We start from the raw sequence: 18,224 nt of genomic DNA, 5'->3' as shown, positions 1-18,224 counted from the left end.
GCAGAAAGTGAAACAGATATAACATCACAGTTCTATAAAGATATTTTAAATGGCCAAAAAAGACTGGATTGATTATAATGCAGATAAATAATGCAGAGCCATAAAGATGCTTCCAAAACAGGTCACTTCTTCATTTTATATATAAAAGCTTCATAAATCCTGTTGACTACAGTCTATTTACCAATATAAGCAAAGATAATACACATAAAAAACACAGAAACATCGGATATCATTTTTTGGCACACCGGTCCCCCTCCACCGAGGCGTTTTCCATCAGTAGCATCACTCTGTACTCCCACAGAACATTCACTTCATTGCTTTGGCCTTCATCGGGTTCACTTGTCCTGGAGGTGGATGTATTAACGTGAGCGTAGCTGTTATGAGTTCAGTACATGTTTTTAGAACATCTCTCTATGTTCAGGTTAGATTCCTCAGCCTTTCCGTTCTTGTCTATAGGGGCACGTCTGCTGAGTCACTATGTGCCGCATATTGTTATTATGGTAAAGAAAGTGGCTCCTGTAAGATAACATAACATATAATGCCCCCCCCCCCAACACCACCGCTTGCTGTTGACTCTCTGGGAGGGACAAATTGTAGAACACATAATTACAGGTCTCTGTAGATCTGGCATGATTTTTAATCTTAGGAGTTAAAAAATATTTCACCTTGGTTTTTTTGGAGCTTGGGGGTCCCTGATAATATATCAATCATAAAATATGCCCCACCACCATCAGATTTTGGTTTGTTTCCTCTGGGCAACAACATGCTATGAGGGTACTAAAACACCAAGGTTTTCTAAATTATATAACAGGTGGAATAAGGAACAAACAAGCAATGAATACAGTAGAAGAAGTTCTATTCCATCAAAAATCAAACAATTTTAACAAGTTTTATTATAACAAACATCAGACACGAATAGTTTATGAATCAGTGGGTTAGAAATTAGGTCCACTGTGTGTTTGTGTTTCTGAAGTTGTCTTCTGAAGCCCATACTGGCCTGACTAGGGTGAGGCTTTCTGATGGAAAGCCAGCATGGTGGACCTGCCCCCAGAGCCTGAGTGGAGGACACCCGGTCCTGAGGGTGGGAGGGTTTGAGAAACTGCGTTTGCTGGAAGGCCCCCATTGGCTGTGCTGCGGACCACCACCCTGCGACAGGGGATCCGTCATAGGACAGCTAGGACAGACAGGGGATCATGGTCTCTCTACTGAATTTGTGCCCAGAGGAAGTGCCACCCCCACCCCACATCACCCATGCAGGACCCCAACTGGGACTAGAGGCGAGCCTGCAGGCTGCAGGAGCCAGCCTCCTGAAGGTGCTGGCACAGGGACTGAATTCCAAGGCCCATTTTTCCAAACACCCTTCTCCAAAAGATTCTGGAGACCATGGATTGGTCTGGCTTATCCCTTTAATGGGCTGCATGCACGAGGTTAAAACAGACCATGCTGTGGCCCTGGCTCAAGATTCTCTTCATCTTCATTTTCCTCTTCATCCACAGACTCATTGTCATCAGACAGGACATCTGTTTCCAGAATTAGGAAGCATAAAATTAGAACTGATCAGCTGAACTGCTTGATCATGTTCCTCACACCCACACAATGTTTGTGCTTCCATTTCCTGTAAGTAATAGTAGATAATAGAGCAAAAAATTGATCATGTTGATAAATATGCATCCCTGCACATCTCCATCCGTAATCATATTCAGTCAAACTGTGCAATGTTGCCCTGAGGCAACAAATGAAAAACTACCATTTTAGTTCATGAATAAAGTAAAAAAAAGTCGTAGCTCAGTCAAATATGCATTTTTACATATTCATGCACATTGCAGATATTATTTATTTCATTTAAACATGTTGAAAAGTGAGATTTATCTGACCTTCTGCTGGCAGTGTGTGCAAGCCTGCTATGGCCCTGAAAAGGATTGCCCCTCCCAAACCACACCTACCTGCGTGTGCGTGCGTGCATGAGAGTGTGTGTGTGTGTGTGTGTGTACCTGATGTAGGCCAAGGAGAAGCAGAGTTCCAGAATACAAAGAACCCATCCATCATTTTATTAGAAACATTTACACGCTTTAATCCTACTCACAAAAGGAACATTCATCTAATCATCAGACATTAAAAAAAAAACCCTGGATAAGATCGAGGTTTGTAAAACAGATACACATTTGTAACAATTTTCCAAAACACACTTCAAACTGATCATGATTGTAGGTACAGAAAAGCTAAAAGCATCAAATCTGAAGCAGAAACCAGCAGACCACCTGTACACTGAATCCTCGCATACTTACAGCTCAGGGAGGCAATTTATTTTAATATTTCAGCGGCATAACAAAAACTCACAGAGAGCCTTTGTTATGATGCTCATCTGTAGCTGCTGGATTCAACACAACAAACAAATAATAAAAATAAACATTCTCATGAACATAAATGCATCTGCAGTGTCAGCATTTTGTGGCTGCCACTCTGCTAAGGCGAGCATTGGTTTTTTTGATTTATTAAACATAGATAATAACTGAATCCTTTCTGATAACTTCTGTCCTGAAAACCTTATTTTCATATCTGCTTGTCTCAAACATGTCGACACCATAATGAGAAAAACACACAAAAATCAAACAAAAAGAAATTTCTACAAATAAACTTGCTTGTTTTCCTTCTTATTAATATGCATTCATATTTTAGATGAAGAACTGTGTGAATTTTATGGGCTTACACTTTGCTACACATGTGCCCATCGCATGGAAACACACGGCTTTTGCAGCTATAACCAAACTTTAAAAATGACGTTTTAGTGTAATTGTATTGATTTTATTGACAGTTTTTCATTATTTGAATACTGTGACAGAATAATTTCCCACTTTGTGGCTTCTAATATCTTAATAATGAGCTAAGAATGGCTGAATGTGTGAGGGTTTCATACATGGAGCAGAGCTGTTCTTATTACACATTAAAAACAAGACTTCAGTGGAAAAGATGAATTTTAGAGCTCACCGACTGATGATCAAGCTCAGCAAAAACTTAATATTTGTACTGTATGGCATATTAATAAAGGAAATACAAAAGATCCTAAGAAAACTCTAAAATGTGTGCATTAATAAATGTACAATGTACATTTTATACATGTAGTCCTCTGTGTTTCATAAAGAGCAACGCTCACATTTACATCCAGTTACACGATGATTGGCTGCTACAAACAAACTGGAACACTAAAGGGGAGACTCTGTTACACATTACACATTACATCTACTCTAATCTGATCATGTGTGTTACTGCAGACACCTCCAGCTGTTCTGAAAACTGTGACAAGGAGAAAAGACACACACCCAGCTGCGTTTGCAGCTGATAGATTTCAAGTTGGGATAAAGTCATAATTATGGTTTAAACTAATCGTGCTGCAGAAACACTCCAAGAATGTCTCGTTATCTGAACCGCAGACGTGACCGGAAGGCTGGAAGGCGCTCTGTCGGCTGCAGGAAAGACGGCTTCTAGTTTGACTGGAGCAGATTGCTGAGAGCTGCAATGAAAGAATAAAAATGCAAAAACAAGTCAGTGCCTGCTGTTCTCGTGTGCCACCACCAGGTGTCAGGCTGGTGTCACGTTACCTTATGTTTTGGATGATATCAAGATTATAAAAAAAAGGGAAAAAAGGCTTTTTCATCCACAGTTGGGATTATTTAAGCAGCCTTTTATATCGTGTTCATGCAGAGCTTCATTTAAGACTTTTTACATATGATCACTGTTTCGTTTTTCCTAACTAACATCCTTTGATATTCTCACTGCAAAAAATTCCCAGAGCAGCTCAGTGTTAAACATTCGGACCACCAACATTCCCGTCACGCAGTCACACCGAGAAGCTGAACAAGCAGCAGATGGTTTTCTTCCTCTTGATATTTCACGTTGAATCAAATGGTTGGTGGAGCTGTAAACTGACTAATTACTCATTTTAATAATGAACAAAATACTGACAGCACCTGTGAATTACACTTTACTGTGGGCCCTGCAGAGATATTGCTGTGCTCTCTTCTACCACTAGGTGTCATCAGTACTCTTTGTGGAAGCAGAGAGTGATGACTGTCATAATGTGTGAAGCCTACAATTACAGCTGGACTTTAACACATCAGTTGCATTTAAGGCCTTACAAGCTAATTATGCCCATCGGTGTCTGATAAATCTTATTTAAATATTACAGAGCACAGCAGTTTAATGTTTAAAGCAGTTTAAAGCATGTCTGGCAGCACCCTTTCCTATAATCTGTCACCTGTCTGTAAGCAGCCAGCTTAAGCCTGTTTATGGCCACCTTGGTTGTGTTGTGCACCAACATTGCCACAGTGCTCCAGAGCCTTGTGTGTGATAGGTGTTGCCACTCAGACAACATTGTGCATTAGCACTGGTGCAGGAGCAGAAGAAGTGAGAACAGGAAAATGGTAAATGGACTAGCTCTTATATAGCGCTTTTCTACTCAGTATGAGCACTCAAAGCGCTATTAAAAGAAATTAGAGGGTTTTTTCTCCTGAAAGTCTCATGTTTTTCGATGCTTTTGCAGCTTGAGAACGGCCCCCTGTTCTGAGAGATCACTGAAATGGCTGTAAAAAAGAACACTACTGAATACTCATGTCTTCAGCCTGGCTGCACCGCACATGCCAGGTTACAAAAATCAAGAGGTGCAGGCCATCCCTGCGCTCAAAGTTTTGGTATCACTTTTGGGGTGTGTTACTGTTGTCACCTGTGTGAACCCGGTTTTACAGACAGTGATATATGTTCATGGTGAGGTCACATCCAGCTCTTCTCTAACTTACACAGAAAAAAAACATGCAAGTGAAATAAACTTCGCTGTAAAGCTAACACTGTGTCTGTGACAGTGATTGGGCAGCAGGTCCAGTGAAACCTCATTTGACAGGATTAGAGCAGAACTTACCTTGAGGCTCGGAATGAGTACCTTGGTGTCCTTTACCGCTCTCTGGATCTGCACCTGGATCAGAAACAGTCGTATCAGGATGAGTCTGCTGTGATCTGCTCTCTGTGGCACCTGTTTATCGTGTTTTCAGCAGTCGTAATGAATTCATTCTAAGTGAAGTGAGGGACACTGACCTCCCTGCATCTTGAAGCAGAGCTTCTTCTTCTGATAAGCAAAGTAACTGGATGCTGCTCCCACCAGAGCAACTCCTACGGCACTGATGATTCCTGCAAGTGGTCCACTCCCTGCCTCTGCAGGACAGGAAAAAAAAGGACACGTTACTGCAAGGGAACGATTCAGAACCAGTTTCTCAAAATATTTATTATTTTTATCATCAGATATGTCAAATAACTTTGCTTTTAAGAAGATCTGAATAAAATTATTTTAAAGGAAGAGCGCTCACATTAGAGACAGAAAAACTGACTCCACATTTGTTTCACTCACAAACATGATCTTTAGAGCCTCTTTAAGAACAATTATTTTGTAAATAGCCAGTAACAGTTTGACAAGGTCCAGTCAATGAAGTGTCATGACCAGAGTTCTCCACAAGGTGGCAGTCAATAACGTTTAGTGCCACATTCTCCTGCAGCAGTGAAAAAAGTTCAGACAGGCTGATTAAAGTGCAGGGTGTGGCAGAGAGGCAGCACAAAGACACTGAAACACAAGCTGTGTGTGTGTGAATAATAAGGCTGGCTGTTGTTTAACACCTCACTGAGTCATGAGGAGGAGTGTGTCGGTGACAGTGCAGCACAAAAACAGGGAGTTGCCTGGATATTAAAAAACAGAAAGAATGATATGAAGGCTGACAGCCAACAGCGTGACTGACTACTGAGAAATGTTGAGTATGCCACTCACTGTTCTGTTTCACGCACGGCTCCTGAGTGCTCAGTGCCGTCTTTCTGCTGCTAACACAGCTGTGATGCAGAGCCATCATGGGGACAGCGTCATGAAAAGCATGTTAGCATAAAGTTCTCATTTTTGTGAAACCTGTTTCAAGTTCTAACAAAATCTTTATAAAAAATTTTTTATGTAATCTTCCTAAATCATAGGAATAGTGCATTTTTTTTATTCTGAGTATATTTGCATGATGGACATTTTCTATTTTCCACATTGTATAAATAAAGAGTTTTATCACTGGTTTTGTTTTGAAATTTCACAGAAATATTTCTTGTATCATTTCCAGCCTCTGTCCTATTAAAGTCTTCATATATTTATTTGTAATAAAAAAAAATCTTCTGAAGTTTGAGCAGCATGAAGATTACAGATGTACCAGCGATGGGCACATCTGTATGATTACGATCAGCTTGAGCTGACTGTTGTGATTTGGTGCTTTATAAATAAACTGAATTATTGTTGGACACAAAGAAACATTCACACTAAAGAATGAGTCTAAATATGATTATTAATAAATAGTGCATATTTTTCTGTGAAAATAATATATAGTTACATTAAAGGGGCTGAGTCAGCGGTTTGTGTTCGTCGTCTGGATTCAGAGATCATGTTTCAATCATACTATCCAAACACTGACCACTCCACAGCTGCTTTTATTATTTTATTATCATATGTTACACATTTCAGGAAATCCAAATCCCATAAAGACTCAAGGTACAAAAAAAAAACCCACCAAAAATACACTTACACAACACACACAACGCACACCGAACCCCCATGTTAGCAAGAGGACTGAGAGCCGCACAAAAACAAAGTACTGAAAAAAATATATATATCTCCCCCTGACCGTACTCTTGGCACCCAGAAAACAAAATTTCTATTTCCTAATTTTCCAGCCACCAATTTTTTCAAACTCTGACTCCATCAGATATTATATTTGTAAACCAACACAAACAATCAGAAACCTGAGAGCATCACAAACGGACCAGCGGCTCACGGCAGAGCCTGCAGCAGCTCCATGGCCCGCTCTAACAGAGGCGTTACGATTTGCTTTAGGTTGGACAGCCAAACATAAAATTCCTCTGGAAAGTTAGTATTTAGCATCTTCTGGATTTGGCCCCACAGAAAATCTGGATCTGCAACGACACACAATCGTAGCAGGTGGTTAACCAGAGGAACCAGACCAGGGGCGCCAGTAAGAAGGTCAGGCTCACTAACAACTGATCCTCAGACAGAATCCAGCCGACACCTACACCCAAACTAGGATATCCAAAACGGTAATGAGATACCAGAGCTTTCAAAGCCACAGGTGTATCAAAAACTCAATAATGACAAGTGGCTTGAAAATAAGCAAATAAAACCTAGTGCAGGAATGCAGAAGCATTGTGTACTGTTTCCTCCATTAAGCACAACAGGAAATGGGCAACAAGATTTCAGGAACTTTAATTCCAAAGACAGGAAGGGATACACTTCCTGTTCATCTCATTTGTCTCTGAAACTTTTTTCAGACATTGCAGAACCAAATGATCTGTTTTAGATACAACTTTTCAATATTCATCATGTAATACGGTTCTAGTTTATATGACCATCACATTTGTTACGCGTTTCCATGTGATCATAAAAACCAGCTCACATCTGTGGGCTTTATCATGTTTGAAGACAGAGCTCATTGGTCAGAACTGACCTCTGACCTCTGAAGAAAGAAGCAAAGCAGATCAAAGATGAGAGGAAGGATTTACCTTGAGGCGGATCAGCACCACCTGTGAGAACACAGCACTCAAATTAATCAACAGTGTTTATTACAGTGAAATCATAGACATCATACTGTGATACTAAAGGAGAGGTTCTCTGGCAATTTAGTATTGCACTTCACATTTCCTCAGGTTCTATAATTAAACAATAAATGCCAGGCAGCACGATGGCACAGTGGTTAACACTGCTGCCTCACAGCAAGAAGGTCCTGGATTTGAATCCAGCATGCAGCCTTTCTGTGTGGAGTTTGCATGTTCTCCCTGTAGCCGCGTGGGTTCACTCGGCTTCTCCCAAAGACATGCAGTTAGTGGGTTTAGGTTAACTGCTGATTCTAAATTGTCCATAGGTGTAGATGTGAGCGTAAATGGTTGTCTGTCTCTCTGTGTTGTCACTGTGACAAACTGTCCAGGGTGAACCCTCGCACGCTATGGCTGCTGGGAAAAGCTCCAGCTGCCCTGCGACCCTGAATCGGACAAGTGGAAGAAGCTGGATGGATGGACACTGGCCTAAATGAGTCTGCTAGTAAACGAGTGGCATGCTCTCATTTGCACCTCTTTCAGCAGTATTAAATTCTCCAGCTTCTTCTATGTGGCTACAAATTTAGGAAGTCCCATTCACTGCTTTACTGCCAGAGATAATTTGACTACCTGTGGGTGGTGTTTAGGACATGAACACACCACTTAGAATAAGTTACACTGGTGGGTATTATTTGTGATTATTTGTGATCACAACACAAAATATGAACATCTGAAAACTGTGAGTGAACAATACAGATGTTAGAGCAGCATGATCTACTGGGACTGCAGTGTAGTCCTGCTATCCTTGTTAAACTAAACTGAAGACAAATAATTATATATGGTGGAATAAAATGCATAAACATAGAGAAAAAGAGACATACCCTGAGGATCCATGGCACGACCTGGATTCAAAAGAGAAGAAAAGAACAAAGGTCACCATACTTTTTTTTTTAATCTTTCCACCTGAAAGCAGAGAGCTGACCTCAGAGTGGAGCACTAACTCTGGGTACAACAAATCAGCATTACGGTCTTGTCACAGGACTTTCTCATAAACCCTCATTCATGACTTCTATGCAGATAATAACAGGGTACTGTAGCTGCTGCTTCATGAATAAGCTCATGCAGAATTGCATGTGAAGCCAACCATGTGGTTTTAATTTGAGCTCGAAGGCTGTGGCTCTTATTCCCCTTTTTTGTTCTTTGGTTAAAGTACAACTAATGACTTCAGTGCTCTGACTAAACAACATTACAGAGACTCAAATCTTTTTGTCTTAGAAAACAGTCACTGTGCATTCAAAGACATGATAGTACTATCTTTATCCAGGAGAGAACACATGCAAAAGGATCCACGCTGGCTTTATCTGTGGAACACATGACAGCCCACACGTTCTGTCTCCACTAAAGCACAGAGGCTTTTGAAGTGAAGACACAATGCTGCAACAGTTTGCATGAACAATAGCAAGTTTTGATCTAGTGGACCAACAACTTATCCTTTACTGAGCTGATGCTCATATAAAAAAAAAACAGGTTCTCATCATTTACTCTGCAGGAGGATCTCATTACAATGTGTCTTTGTAGGATGGATTAACAAGTCAGCATCAGCAGCTCAGTGTTTGTCTACACAGCAGGTATTCACAACAGCACTGGAAATGGAAAAGAACCGGCCTTTCTATAGAACCTTTCTAGTTCTGTTGACCCCTTCAATTTAATTCGATTCAATTGCCACTGACTGTGGCAGGTGGTCTCATCTTTTTAAAAGGGGAGGGGAATGTATGTGAAGTAAATGAGCTAAAACTCATTAACGTGATACAATACTCTCTAAGGATAACACACAATTTAGATCTATTCTTAACAGCACAAAGAAGACGAAAAATAAAAACATCTTAACTGCAAAGTTAACTAGAAAACAAATGGGATGTTCCTATGAGGAGCTCAATGCCGTGTGCGGGGACATTTTGGTGGGGGAGGCACATAACATGAAGCCTCTGTACAGCCAGGCTGAGCCCCGAGAGGCTCCTCCTACTGTCTACTGTATTTTTAGCCCCTTCAGGGCAACATGGAAGATAAACAGCTGAATAGTGTCATGAGCAGAACAATGAGGTGGGTAGGGTTGTCCACATTAGTTGTCAACATTACCATGACATATGTGTTTGTTTTTCTATTAACATGACAGCATTTTAGCAGTGTGGCTGAGTCAGCAGTAGTGAAGGACAACAAAACACAACATTAGAAACAAAACACTGTGCACAGTAGAGCTTCCTCATTTTCTAACCATAGACTGTAACCACAGAGTTTCTGTCTAACTCAGGTGCTGCTTAATCTTTGTGACATTACTGATCATTCATAAAAATGAGAACACGCCTACACGAACAGCATTCGGAGCAATAAAAGAAATAAAACGTTGACTCTTAGCTACAATCCAGATTTAAGGATCCCCTCTCTGATCATATTCTTCTCTCATCCGTATAATCAAAGTTTAGACCCTCTCCTGTACAGCTGCAAACACCACCAGTATACTGGGATATAATCTGAGGCTGGATGTGCTGTAAGAAATCACACCACGTATAATTTAATCACCATAACCTGTAGTGTGAACACGTCCTGGTGTATTTAGGTGACACTGGCACTACAAGCCCAAACAGAGACATAAAGAGTGAAATGTTTAATGTGGTACTGATGCCTCACCTCCTGAGCGGCCTCCATCAGGCTTGTAGTCCCCCCCCCCACCCACACTAGCCAAGTCTGAGTCATCAAAACTTCCACCACCTGCAAAAATTGCCAACATAACGAAGCATAAACAACCAACAGTGGCACAAAATATGCTTTCACATCAGAACACAGTCACAAAAACAAAATCAGGGGTTATAAGATTACATGATTATATTTGCTTGTGTTTATAATCACTTTGTCCACAAATCTTTATTTATTATTTTGTGCCTTTATCAGAGAGTTCAGTGAAGAGGAGACAGGAGAGCAGTGAGGAAGACGAACAGCAAAGGGCCTCGAGTCAGAGTGGAACCTGGGCCAATGCGTTTTCCCCTGCAGCATATGGCTGCCTGCTTAACCTGCGAGCTAAACCGGCATCCCATAAATCAACAGGCTGTGCAGACTGCCACTGACAGCAGCCTGTTAGCTGAAACTTTAGCAGGCTCACCTCCTCCTCCACCGCTCGGCGGTTTGACAGCAGGTTTGTCAGGTTTAGCGTTGGGGTCTGTAAGTACAAAGACATTATGAGTACCAATATATACAATAAGAAAGCAGGATTATGGGCTATGCTTGGCATACAACACAAACAGTAGTTTGCTATAGCAGGCAAGTTAGCACAGCAACAGTGCACCACACATGTAGCACACTCTGTGGTTATTATAGGCACCAACCAGGAAGAAGATCCTCACCCAAAATAATCTGTTTAAATTTAAGATGAAGCCAGACTACAGTGTGGAACATTAAATTATTAAAGCCAAACCCTAAACATACCGTTAGCACTGAGTCACAGACTATAAGAGGGTATGACAGACTCAGCATTAATGAAGGTAATCCAGATTGTGACAAAATGTTCTCAGATAAAGTTAATACCTACAGCTTCACCCACAACTTCATTAATTATTCATCACTATTAATTACTCCCACTCTGAGACAGAATATTGAGTCACAGATTTACAGAACCAGTGAGTGTGTCCAAACTTTTGACTGGAGCTGTACATAGATATGTGGGGCTATACAGCCCTTTGAGAGCAGCTGGGGGAGGTCTGTTTTAGCCTGCCATTCAGTCAGCCTGAGCTGTGATAACAGCTCACAGGATCGTCTCCTGCTCCTCTACAGATAACATTTAGACAAGTCACCCATTAAAATAAATGTCCTGAAAAAAGAAAGGTGGTAGGTAAGGAACAAAGAGAAGTGCAGATGTAGCTAAATGCTGAAGAACTCCCAGACATGAACCATGTCTGCCAATCATCATGTCAGTTAAAAGAAGTCACAGTTTTTTCTAGCAAGATGTACTGTTGTGTTTGTTTACTGCTTCCAGGTTTTGGTTCTCATCACATTTGTAATGCTTTTGTGTTTAGGGCTTTGTTCTGGATATTCTGTTGGTTTTCTCCGTTTCATATTTCTATTCTCAGGCCTTCTTAGTTTGGTTATCCACATTCTGGTTTTGGTTATAGTTTGCTTGTATTCTGTCTCTTGGTTCAGTTATCATGCTTCCCTGTGTCTTTTTGTCAAGTCTTCCTGCTAAAGCAAATGTTTATCTCTCCTAAGGTGCCAAAATGGGTGAAGTTGGCTAACAATAGCCATCGTTAGCTAGAGGAAAGCCAACCTGGGTTTGGTTTAGATCCCCCAGACCAAAAGAACGTCCCAGCATGAACCAAATGCTGATGTTGGTCCTAGTTTTCCCACCGTCATCAGTATCGTTCCCATTTGGTCATCACTAGGTTAATTGTGGTAGTTTGGCTGAGTGCCAAACTACCACAAGTGTGCCGTGTTGAGGCATCATAGATGACATTGATATTATAATATTGTCATATTGTTGAGTGTATTGAGTTAGCTTCATTGGAAAAATTATCCAGTTGCTACTTTTGCAATTCAAGTAATTCATTTAATTCAATTTAATTTTATTCATATAGCACCAAATCACAACAAAAGGTGCTTTACATTGTAATTTAAAGACCCTACAATAATGCAGAGAAAACCCAACAGTCAAAACGACCCCCTATGAGCAGCACTTGGTGACAGTGGGAAGGAAAAACTCCCTTTAACAGGAAGAAACCTCCAGCAGAACCAGGCTCAGGGAGGGGGGGGTCATCTGCTGAGACCGGTTGGGACTGAAGGGAGAGAAATCAGTTACTGCAACAGACTGGATCCAGTCAGGGTACACTTTCATCCTATGATAGCTGGGCTAGGCTCCAGCTCCCTCACAACTGGATAAGCAGAAGAAATTGGATAGATAGAAATAATCCGTTATTAGGATACTTTTTCAAATAAACTTTCAATTACTGTTGAATATGTTACCATATTTTTCCTTTCCATTTTCTGTGACCAAAGGGAGATGGAAACATAATCTCCAGTACATTTGCAACATTTCTGTTTCCCTCCAGTTGGAGATGTGTACTAGTGGAAAGTATTCAATCCTTCAGTTGTATCAGGTCTTCACATTGTGGATGTATTTGCATAACTTTTTGCCTGGCTAATATTAAAGTATGCATCAGTGCCAGCTGTCAAGTAGCTCACATTAAAAAAAAAAACATCTGTGAGTCAAATGAGGAGAAGAACGATGCTTCAGCCCCAAAAAGAAAAGAAAAGAAAACAAAAAATATCACAATTTCAAGCGTTTGAAGTGTGAATACTACCAACAACCAGAATCATCCGTTGGAGTTATCCATTTTTGAACAGCTTCCATTACTGGTAATTACGTTACCTGGTTTGAGAGCATCCCCCAAATCAAATCCAGCATCTCCTGTGATACAAAAAAGATAGAACTTCAAACACTGTGCAAATGATGCTTATTCATTTATATTCCTAATACACTTCTACACAAAAACAAATTTATATGTAAAATTAGCATCAGTTTTCTTCCATCACAAATAATACATCTTTAAACCAGAGCGTGTAAAACCGCTGGCTGTCTGAAGGTTAAAGAGAAAGCCAACCTACCAGAATCTCCAGAATTTGGTTTCTCGGGTTTTTTAGTTTGTGGCTCATCTGTAGAAAAAGGATTTCAACAAAGAGAAGAAATCACATTTGATACAAATGACAACCAATTAATAACTAGTACTTAGTGAAAACACTACAGAATATGTGTATTAATTTTTTTAATTCAAGTGTTCTGAGAGAAAAACATCATCTCTGCTTTCAGCTTCAGGAAATGTTCAAGAAAGGAGATTTTGATCAATCAGTTTTTTTTTTAGCTCAAGTGAGTCGTACAAAGAGCAGAAAAGTCTGTATGCAAAGCATAGCTATACTGGCTACATAGATTTGTGGTTTTAATGATGATCTGTTATATTAATCATGCTTCAACTGTTTCCACCAATCAACTGTTTTGCATTTCTAAAATTAAATATAACGGACATTCTATAAGATTCTGCACATGCAGACAAAGCTGTGCACGGTGTATCTACCTGGTCCAAATGCATCAGAAAGGTCTAGGCCACCTGAAGGAGAAAGACAAGGATTGATTTGTTAGTCAGTCTACTTGCGTGGACTTGGAACAGGAATGTGTCCACTACAGACGGTACAGCATAGCAGCCAAGACATTTATTACATTATTTTTTGCTGTGTACTTCTTCCATACAGTCTTTTATGAAGCAGTTTCAGGCAAATGTGGCAAAAATAATGGACAAAACCATGAAGATGAATATAAATAAAGCCCTAAACAGTGAGTTTAGGGAAGGTTGGTGGTTTGATGCCTGGCTGCTTTAGTCTGCGTGTCAAATTGGGCAAGATACTGAACTCCAAGTTGCTCTCTGGTGCATTCATCAGAGTGTGGTTAGATAGAAAGCACTTAGGCACAGAAGCAAGTATTTGGCTGACTGAGTCATGTTTAAAGTAGAGTAGAAAAGTGCCACATATCACAGTCCTTTAACACTCCAGTCTTCCTTCTGCTACTTTATCATTAATTAGTGCTGAATTATGAAGAATTTGCCTTAAAGAGTTCCTGAGATATTGTGTTCAAGACAATGGGACAGACTAAAACCACACCTCAGGCCACATGAAGACATAAAAAGATGGTGAATCATATGTGTAATACACAGCATCATACACAAAGTTAATCCCAGAAACTGATGGCGTCCTTAAAGATCTGATGCAACAAATGAAAAGCTACAAACCGTCCAGACCGGGATCCTTTGGTGGCTTTGGCGGCTCCTTGGGTTTTGCAGGTGTTGGTGCTAAAGGAACAGAATGAAATGAGCAGTGTTATTGTGTACCTTCAAAAAAAAAAAAAAACAGATGCTAAAAATTAAATGTGACCGTCACTCACGTGGGTCATCAAGAGCATCGAACAAGTCTGTGTGAAGAACACATGAGAAAAAGCATTACAATTTAACAGTGGACACAATGGTTTAAGTGAGCACGCCCACTTGGGGCCTGCAGGGGTTTGCCCTGCCCACACAGCCCCATACTGAACCCACACCTGCCCACTGTGGGCCCGAATGAGTACGTTTTCTTGCACATTATGGATAACAAGGAGAAACCATTCAAGGAACTATAACAATTGCAGAAAAGATTAAAGATAGAACAAGTTTTAATACCCTGTTAGAAATATGTGAGAAATGATGATTTATTCAAAACTTATTAAAACACAAGTTAAAGTGGGTCTGATTGATATTCTGTAAAATAGCTCAAGAAGTGAATGCTATCAGGCCATATTCCGTTTTCTAAGACAGACTAACTTGTTTGATCAAATCTGAGGGTTTCTTTCTTTTGTTGAGGGCAAGTAGCTGTCCCTGGTTTGAGGATGGGAGGAGACAGAAATCTCTTAGGGTCACGAAGAAAATCTGGTGTAAAAGCTGCCAAATCAAAAACGTGGTGACCTCTTTTGAATAAAGGAGCAGCTAAAAGATTTTTTTTTTTTTTAAGCAACATTCTGGTTCACACTCCATACCAATACTGTGCCCACTGTGGGCCCCTGGTACTGACATGCAATGTGGGGCATGTCTAGGTGGACAGCCCACTGTGGGCTGCTGTATCGACAATAAACCACATGTGGGCCCCACGCTATGGCCACAGGTAGGGCAGCCCACACCAAGATTGTGAGCATACTGTGGGCATGCTGCAGGTCCCTCCCTCCTTAGTGTGGGCAGCCCACGCTATGGGATGCCCCACTAGGGCCCATCTGGGCCCCATGGTCCAGGTAACAGATGTGTCCTACATTTCACACCAGTACTGGGGCCCACAGTGGGCTGACCACTGTGGCCCGTGTGGGTGTGCCCACAGTGTTTCCACACAGGCCCCAAAGGAGCATGTTGGCTGGGATCTGTGTTTGTCTTTCATAGTGGAAATGCGTGTGTTCTGTGTTTGCGTGTTGCACAGAGTCATACAGTGTATTTGCTGGTTGCTATGACAGCACTGACTGACACACCAAGCAGCTCTGAAAGGCATGAGTCACCACTGGAGCTATGAGCTGTCACACGTTTTGCCTGGGCGGCTGCAGAACTGCAGCCTTCATGGACCAGTTGATCGTGTACTGTACACACACACACACACACACACACACACACACACACACACACACACACACACACACACACACACAATACACACACACTTTAAATTTGCCTCAGAGTGGCACACTGTCATGGAAATGGTCAGACTGCTGTATGTGTTTTTACTTGTTAAATTGTGGCCACCACATACATTTCACTGACAGTGAATCAGTGAAACACAATAATGCTGCACCCATTTTATTATGAGACAGCGTCTTCACTAAATGTTTCTCTAATGGCAGTGGATTACAGTATGTATTAATGTCTGTGTAGATTCTCAGTTATCCAGGTCATAGTAGTCTCTGGAGCTTGAAAAAGGGCGACTGGACTTCTTTTTGTTTCTTGAAGACGTTTCACCTCTCATCCGAAAGGCTTCTTCAGTTCTCAACCAAATGGTGGAGAGACCCACCATCACTTATAAGTATGTATTAATAACAGACACCGTATGACAGCTTTTACTTTGAGCATCTGTTTGGTTGAACTATCACCTCCAAACCAAACAATGTTGGTAATTCCTTCTTTTTTGCCTTCCTTGGTTACCACACCCACTTTTTTTGACCCCCCCAGCATTCTTACTCTGATCCAGATGCTGTTTCACAGTTAATAATGAATACACATTAACTTCCCAGCCACCGTATTACACGCAGCTCTGGGTAAAGTGGAAAGCCTGAGTTACTAAAGTGCGTGCCATCTCCTTTAGAAAAGCATGCCTGTGGTTTAATATACCAGCTCTCATTGTGTTTCATACAGGAAGTATGAAAGAGGAAGATGCACTCACTCAGCTCATTTTAAATACCTACATGTTTGCATTTTGATTTTAGTGTTTCTGAAAAATTGGACAATTTTTTTCCTTTTGATTTTTTGTTGTTGAATCACCACGCAGGGGTGTCCAAACTTGCGGCCCGCGGGCCGCTTCCGGCCCCGCCCACTTTCGGTCCGCAAATTGATGTCAAAAATAACATACAATTTGGCCCTTTAAGTTAATTTTTTGACATTTCGCCCTCCCCTCCAATTAAGACGGTTAAGCGAAATGTCAAAAAAGGAAAAAGCAGGGACTTGGACAGAACAAACATCAGTTTGGCTTTAAGAGTATTTTCTGACATTAATCCAAAGAATTAACCAGCCTGTCCAAAAACGAATGAAAACAACAATTAGCTACAGCCCCCATGTCACACACTCACAGATTAAGGACTCCTTTAAGATCCCTTTCTTACAGGCAAGCCAAACTTCACTTATAAATCAATGAAAATAAAACTCTTTACTTGATCCTAATGCACAGCATCCTTTCAGCTTACCCACGTGCTACTGTCGTTGTGTAACTAGCAGTTTCCAGTTCTGGAATTCCAGTGTATTCCAAAAAAGGAAAAATGCTGGAAATCTCAGCTGAGCCAGCTCTTCACATGTTCTACCCAAAGAAGAACAACAAGACCATAGCACCACACTGAGGACACTGTAATAAACATTTTCCACCCAGGGTGCAGAGTAGAGACCTGACCTCATTTGATCCCACCTTACTGGTGGGCCTCACAATAAACCACGCAGCCTCTTCTTCTTTATCTACAGCAGCACTTTAAATCCTGAAGCCACAGATGCAAACTTAGACATCAATTTCGATTCAGCTCTTTGTTCGATGTTAAATACGGATGCCATGTTGGATTTTTCTATAAATGAATGTTTTTCCAGATTAATGCAGAGCTCTACACTGGAACATGTGTTATTTAATCCCACTGTTCTCTCCTTTTAAAGCAGAGCTCAGAGCAGGGGGACACGCTGTCCGCGGGTCGTAAAATAGAATAGACTTCATCATTACGAAGTTAGTATGACCCTGTTTAATCCCGCTTTATTTTAGCAAATATCTTTTTAAAAAATGACATGTTAAAGTTTACTTTAATATAACGTAACTTTGTTAAAGATCCAAGCAAGCAGCTAGAAAAACAGTTTAATTAGCCATAATCGTCTTTCACCACCTTAAAAGGCAAGGGTACCGAAATACACACAACATAATAATCACAGTAATCATCTTACCAAAATCTTGTGTTACTGTTCCAGTAACCAGAAAAAACAGGAGAAGAATCCTTAAACAAAACTTCATGTTGTCTCTTTTTCCCCAGCGCGTGTGCAGCGTGTTGGCCAGCAGGTATTTCAGCCCCACACAGACGCCCACAGGAAAACTCGGCTGGTGTCTTCTTACACTTTGTGAGTCAACTTTGCCTGCACAGAGCAGACTGGGTGTGGCAGCGCCTGATAGGCGTTCAGCTTTCAGACGCACGCAACATGCATAAACAGAAAGCACGCGCATCCCAACATTTGTGCCTGCCCCCCAAAATTAACATCAAGCGATACAACTATTACAGTTCTTATCTTTGCTACGAGCCGTACATCTCACTGAAGTCAGTGTTCAGATAAGATACCTAACAATTC

General features: G+C 41.0%; 1 protein-coding gene across 3 annotated transcripts; it reads right to left on the bottom strand.

Annotated features, from left to right (window-relative positions):
• Positions 1-2,025: 2,025 nt before the first annotated feature.
• On the bottom strand, positions 2,026-18,023 carry cd99 (CD99 molecule). 3 transcript variants are annotated; one of them, XM_030746656.1, is made up of 13 exons: positions 17,829-18,013; positions 14,579-14,605; positions 14,427-14,486; positions 13,719-13,751; positions 13,255-13,302; positions 13,019-13,057; positions 10,763-10,819; positions 10,294-10,374; positions 8,490-8,510; positions 7,579-7,599; positions 5,083-5,199; positions 4,910-4,963; positions 2,026-3,508 (listed from the first exon to the last, which is right to left on the bottom strand). In XM_030746656.1, exons 1-13 carry the CDS (start codon positions 17,893-17,895, stop codon positions 3,480-3,482), a joined length of 654 nt encoding a protein of 217 aa, XP_030602516.1. In that variant the 5' UTR covers positions 17,896-18,013; the 3' UTR covers positions 2,026-3,479. The 3 variants fall into 3 exon arrangements, with proteins under 3 accessions (XP_030602516.1, XP_030602533.1, XP_030602525.1); XM_030746673.1 differs by lacking the exon at positions 10,294-10,374 and having other exon boundaries at positions 17,829-18,014; XM_030746665.1 differs by lacking the exons at positions 2,026-3,508; positions 4,910-4,963; positions 5,083-5,199 and adding an exon at positions 5,213-6,975 and having other exon boundaries at positions 17,829-18,023.
• Positions 18,024-18,224: the final 201 nt, after the last annotated feature.

The sequence above is a fragment of the Archocentrus centrarchus genome, chromosome 2 (assembly GCF_007364275.1).
Source record: "Archocentrus centrarchus isolate MPI-CPG fArcCen1 chromosome 2, fArcCen1, whole genome shotgun sequence".
NCBI classification, from domain to species: domain Eukaryota; kingdom Metazoa; phylum Chordata; class Actinopteri; order Cichliformes; family Cichlidae; genus Archocentrus; species Archocentrus centrarchus.
The sequence above is the reverse complement of the archived record's forward strand: the minus strand, read 5'-3'. Positions and strand labels throughout refer to the sequence as shown.

Coding starts and splice junctions, on each gene's coding strand:
- cd99 (XM_030746656.1), bottom strand. CDS start 17,895: ATGAAGTTTTGTTTAAGGATTCTTCTCCTGTTTTTTCTGGTTACTGGA. Junction 13,303..13,718: donor TTCTGATGCATTTGGACCAG/GTAGATACACCG, acceptor CTTTTTCTACAG/ATGAGCCACAAACTAAAAAA. Junction 13,058..13,254: donor ACCAAATTCTGGAGATTCTG/GTAGGTTGGCTT, acceptor TTTGTATCACAG/GAGATGCTGGATTTGATTTG.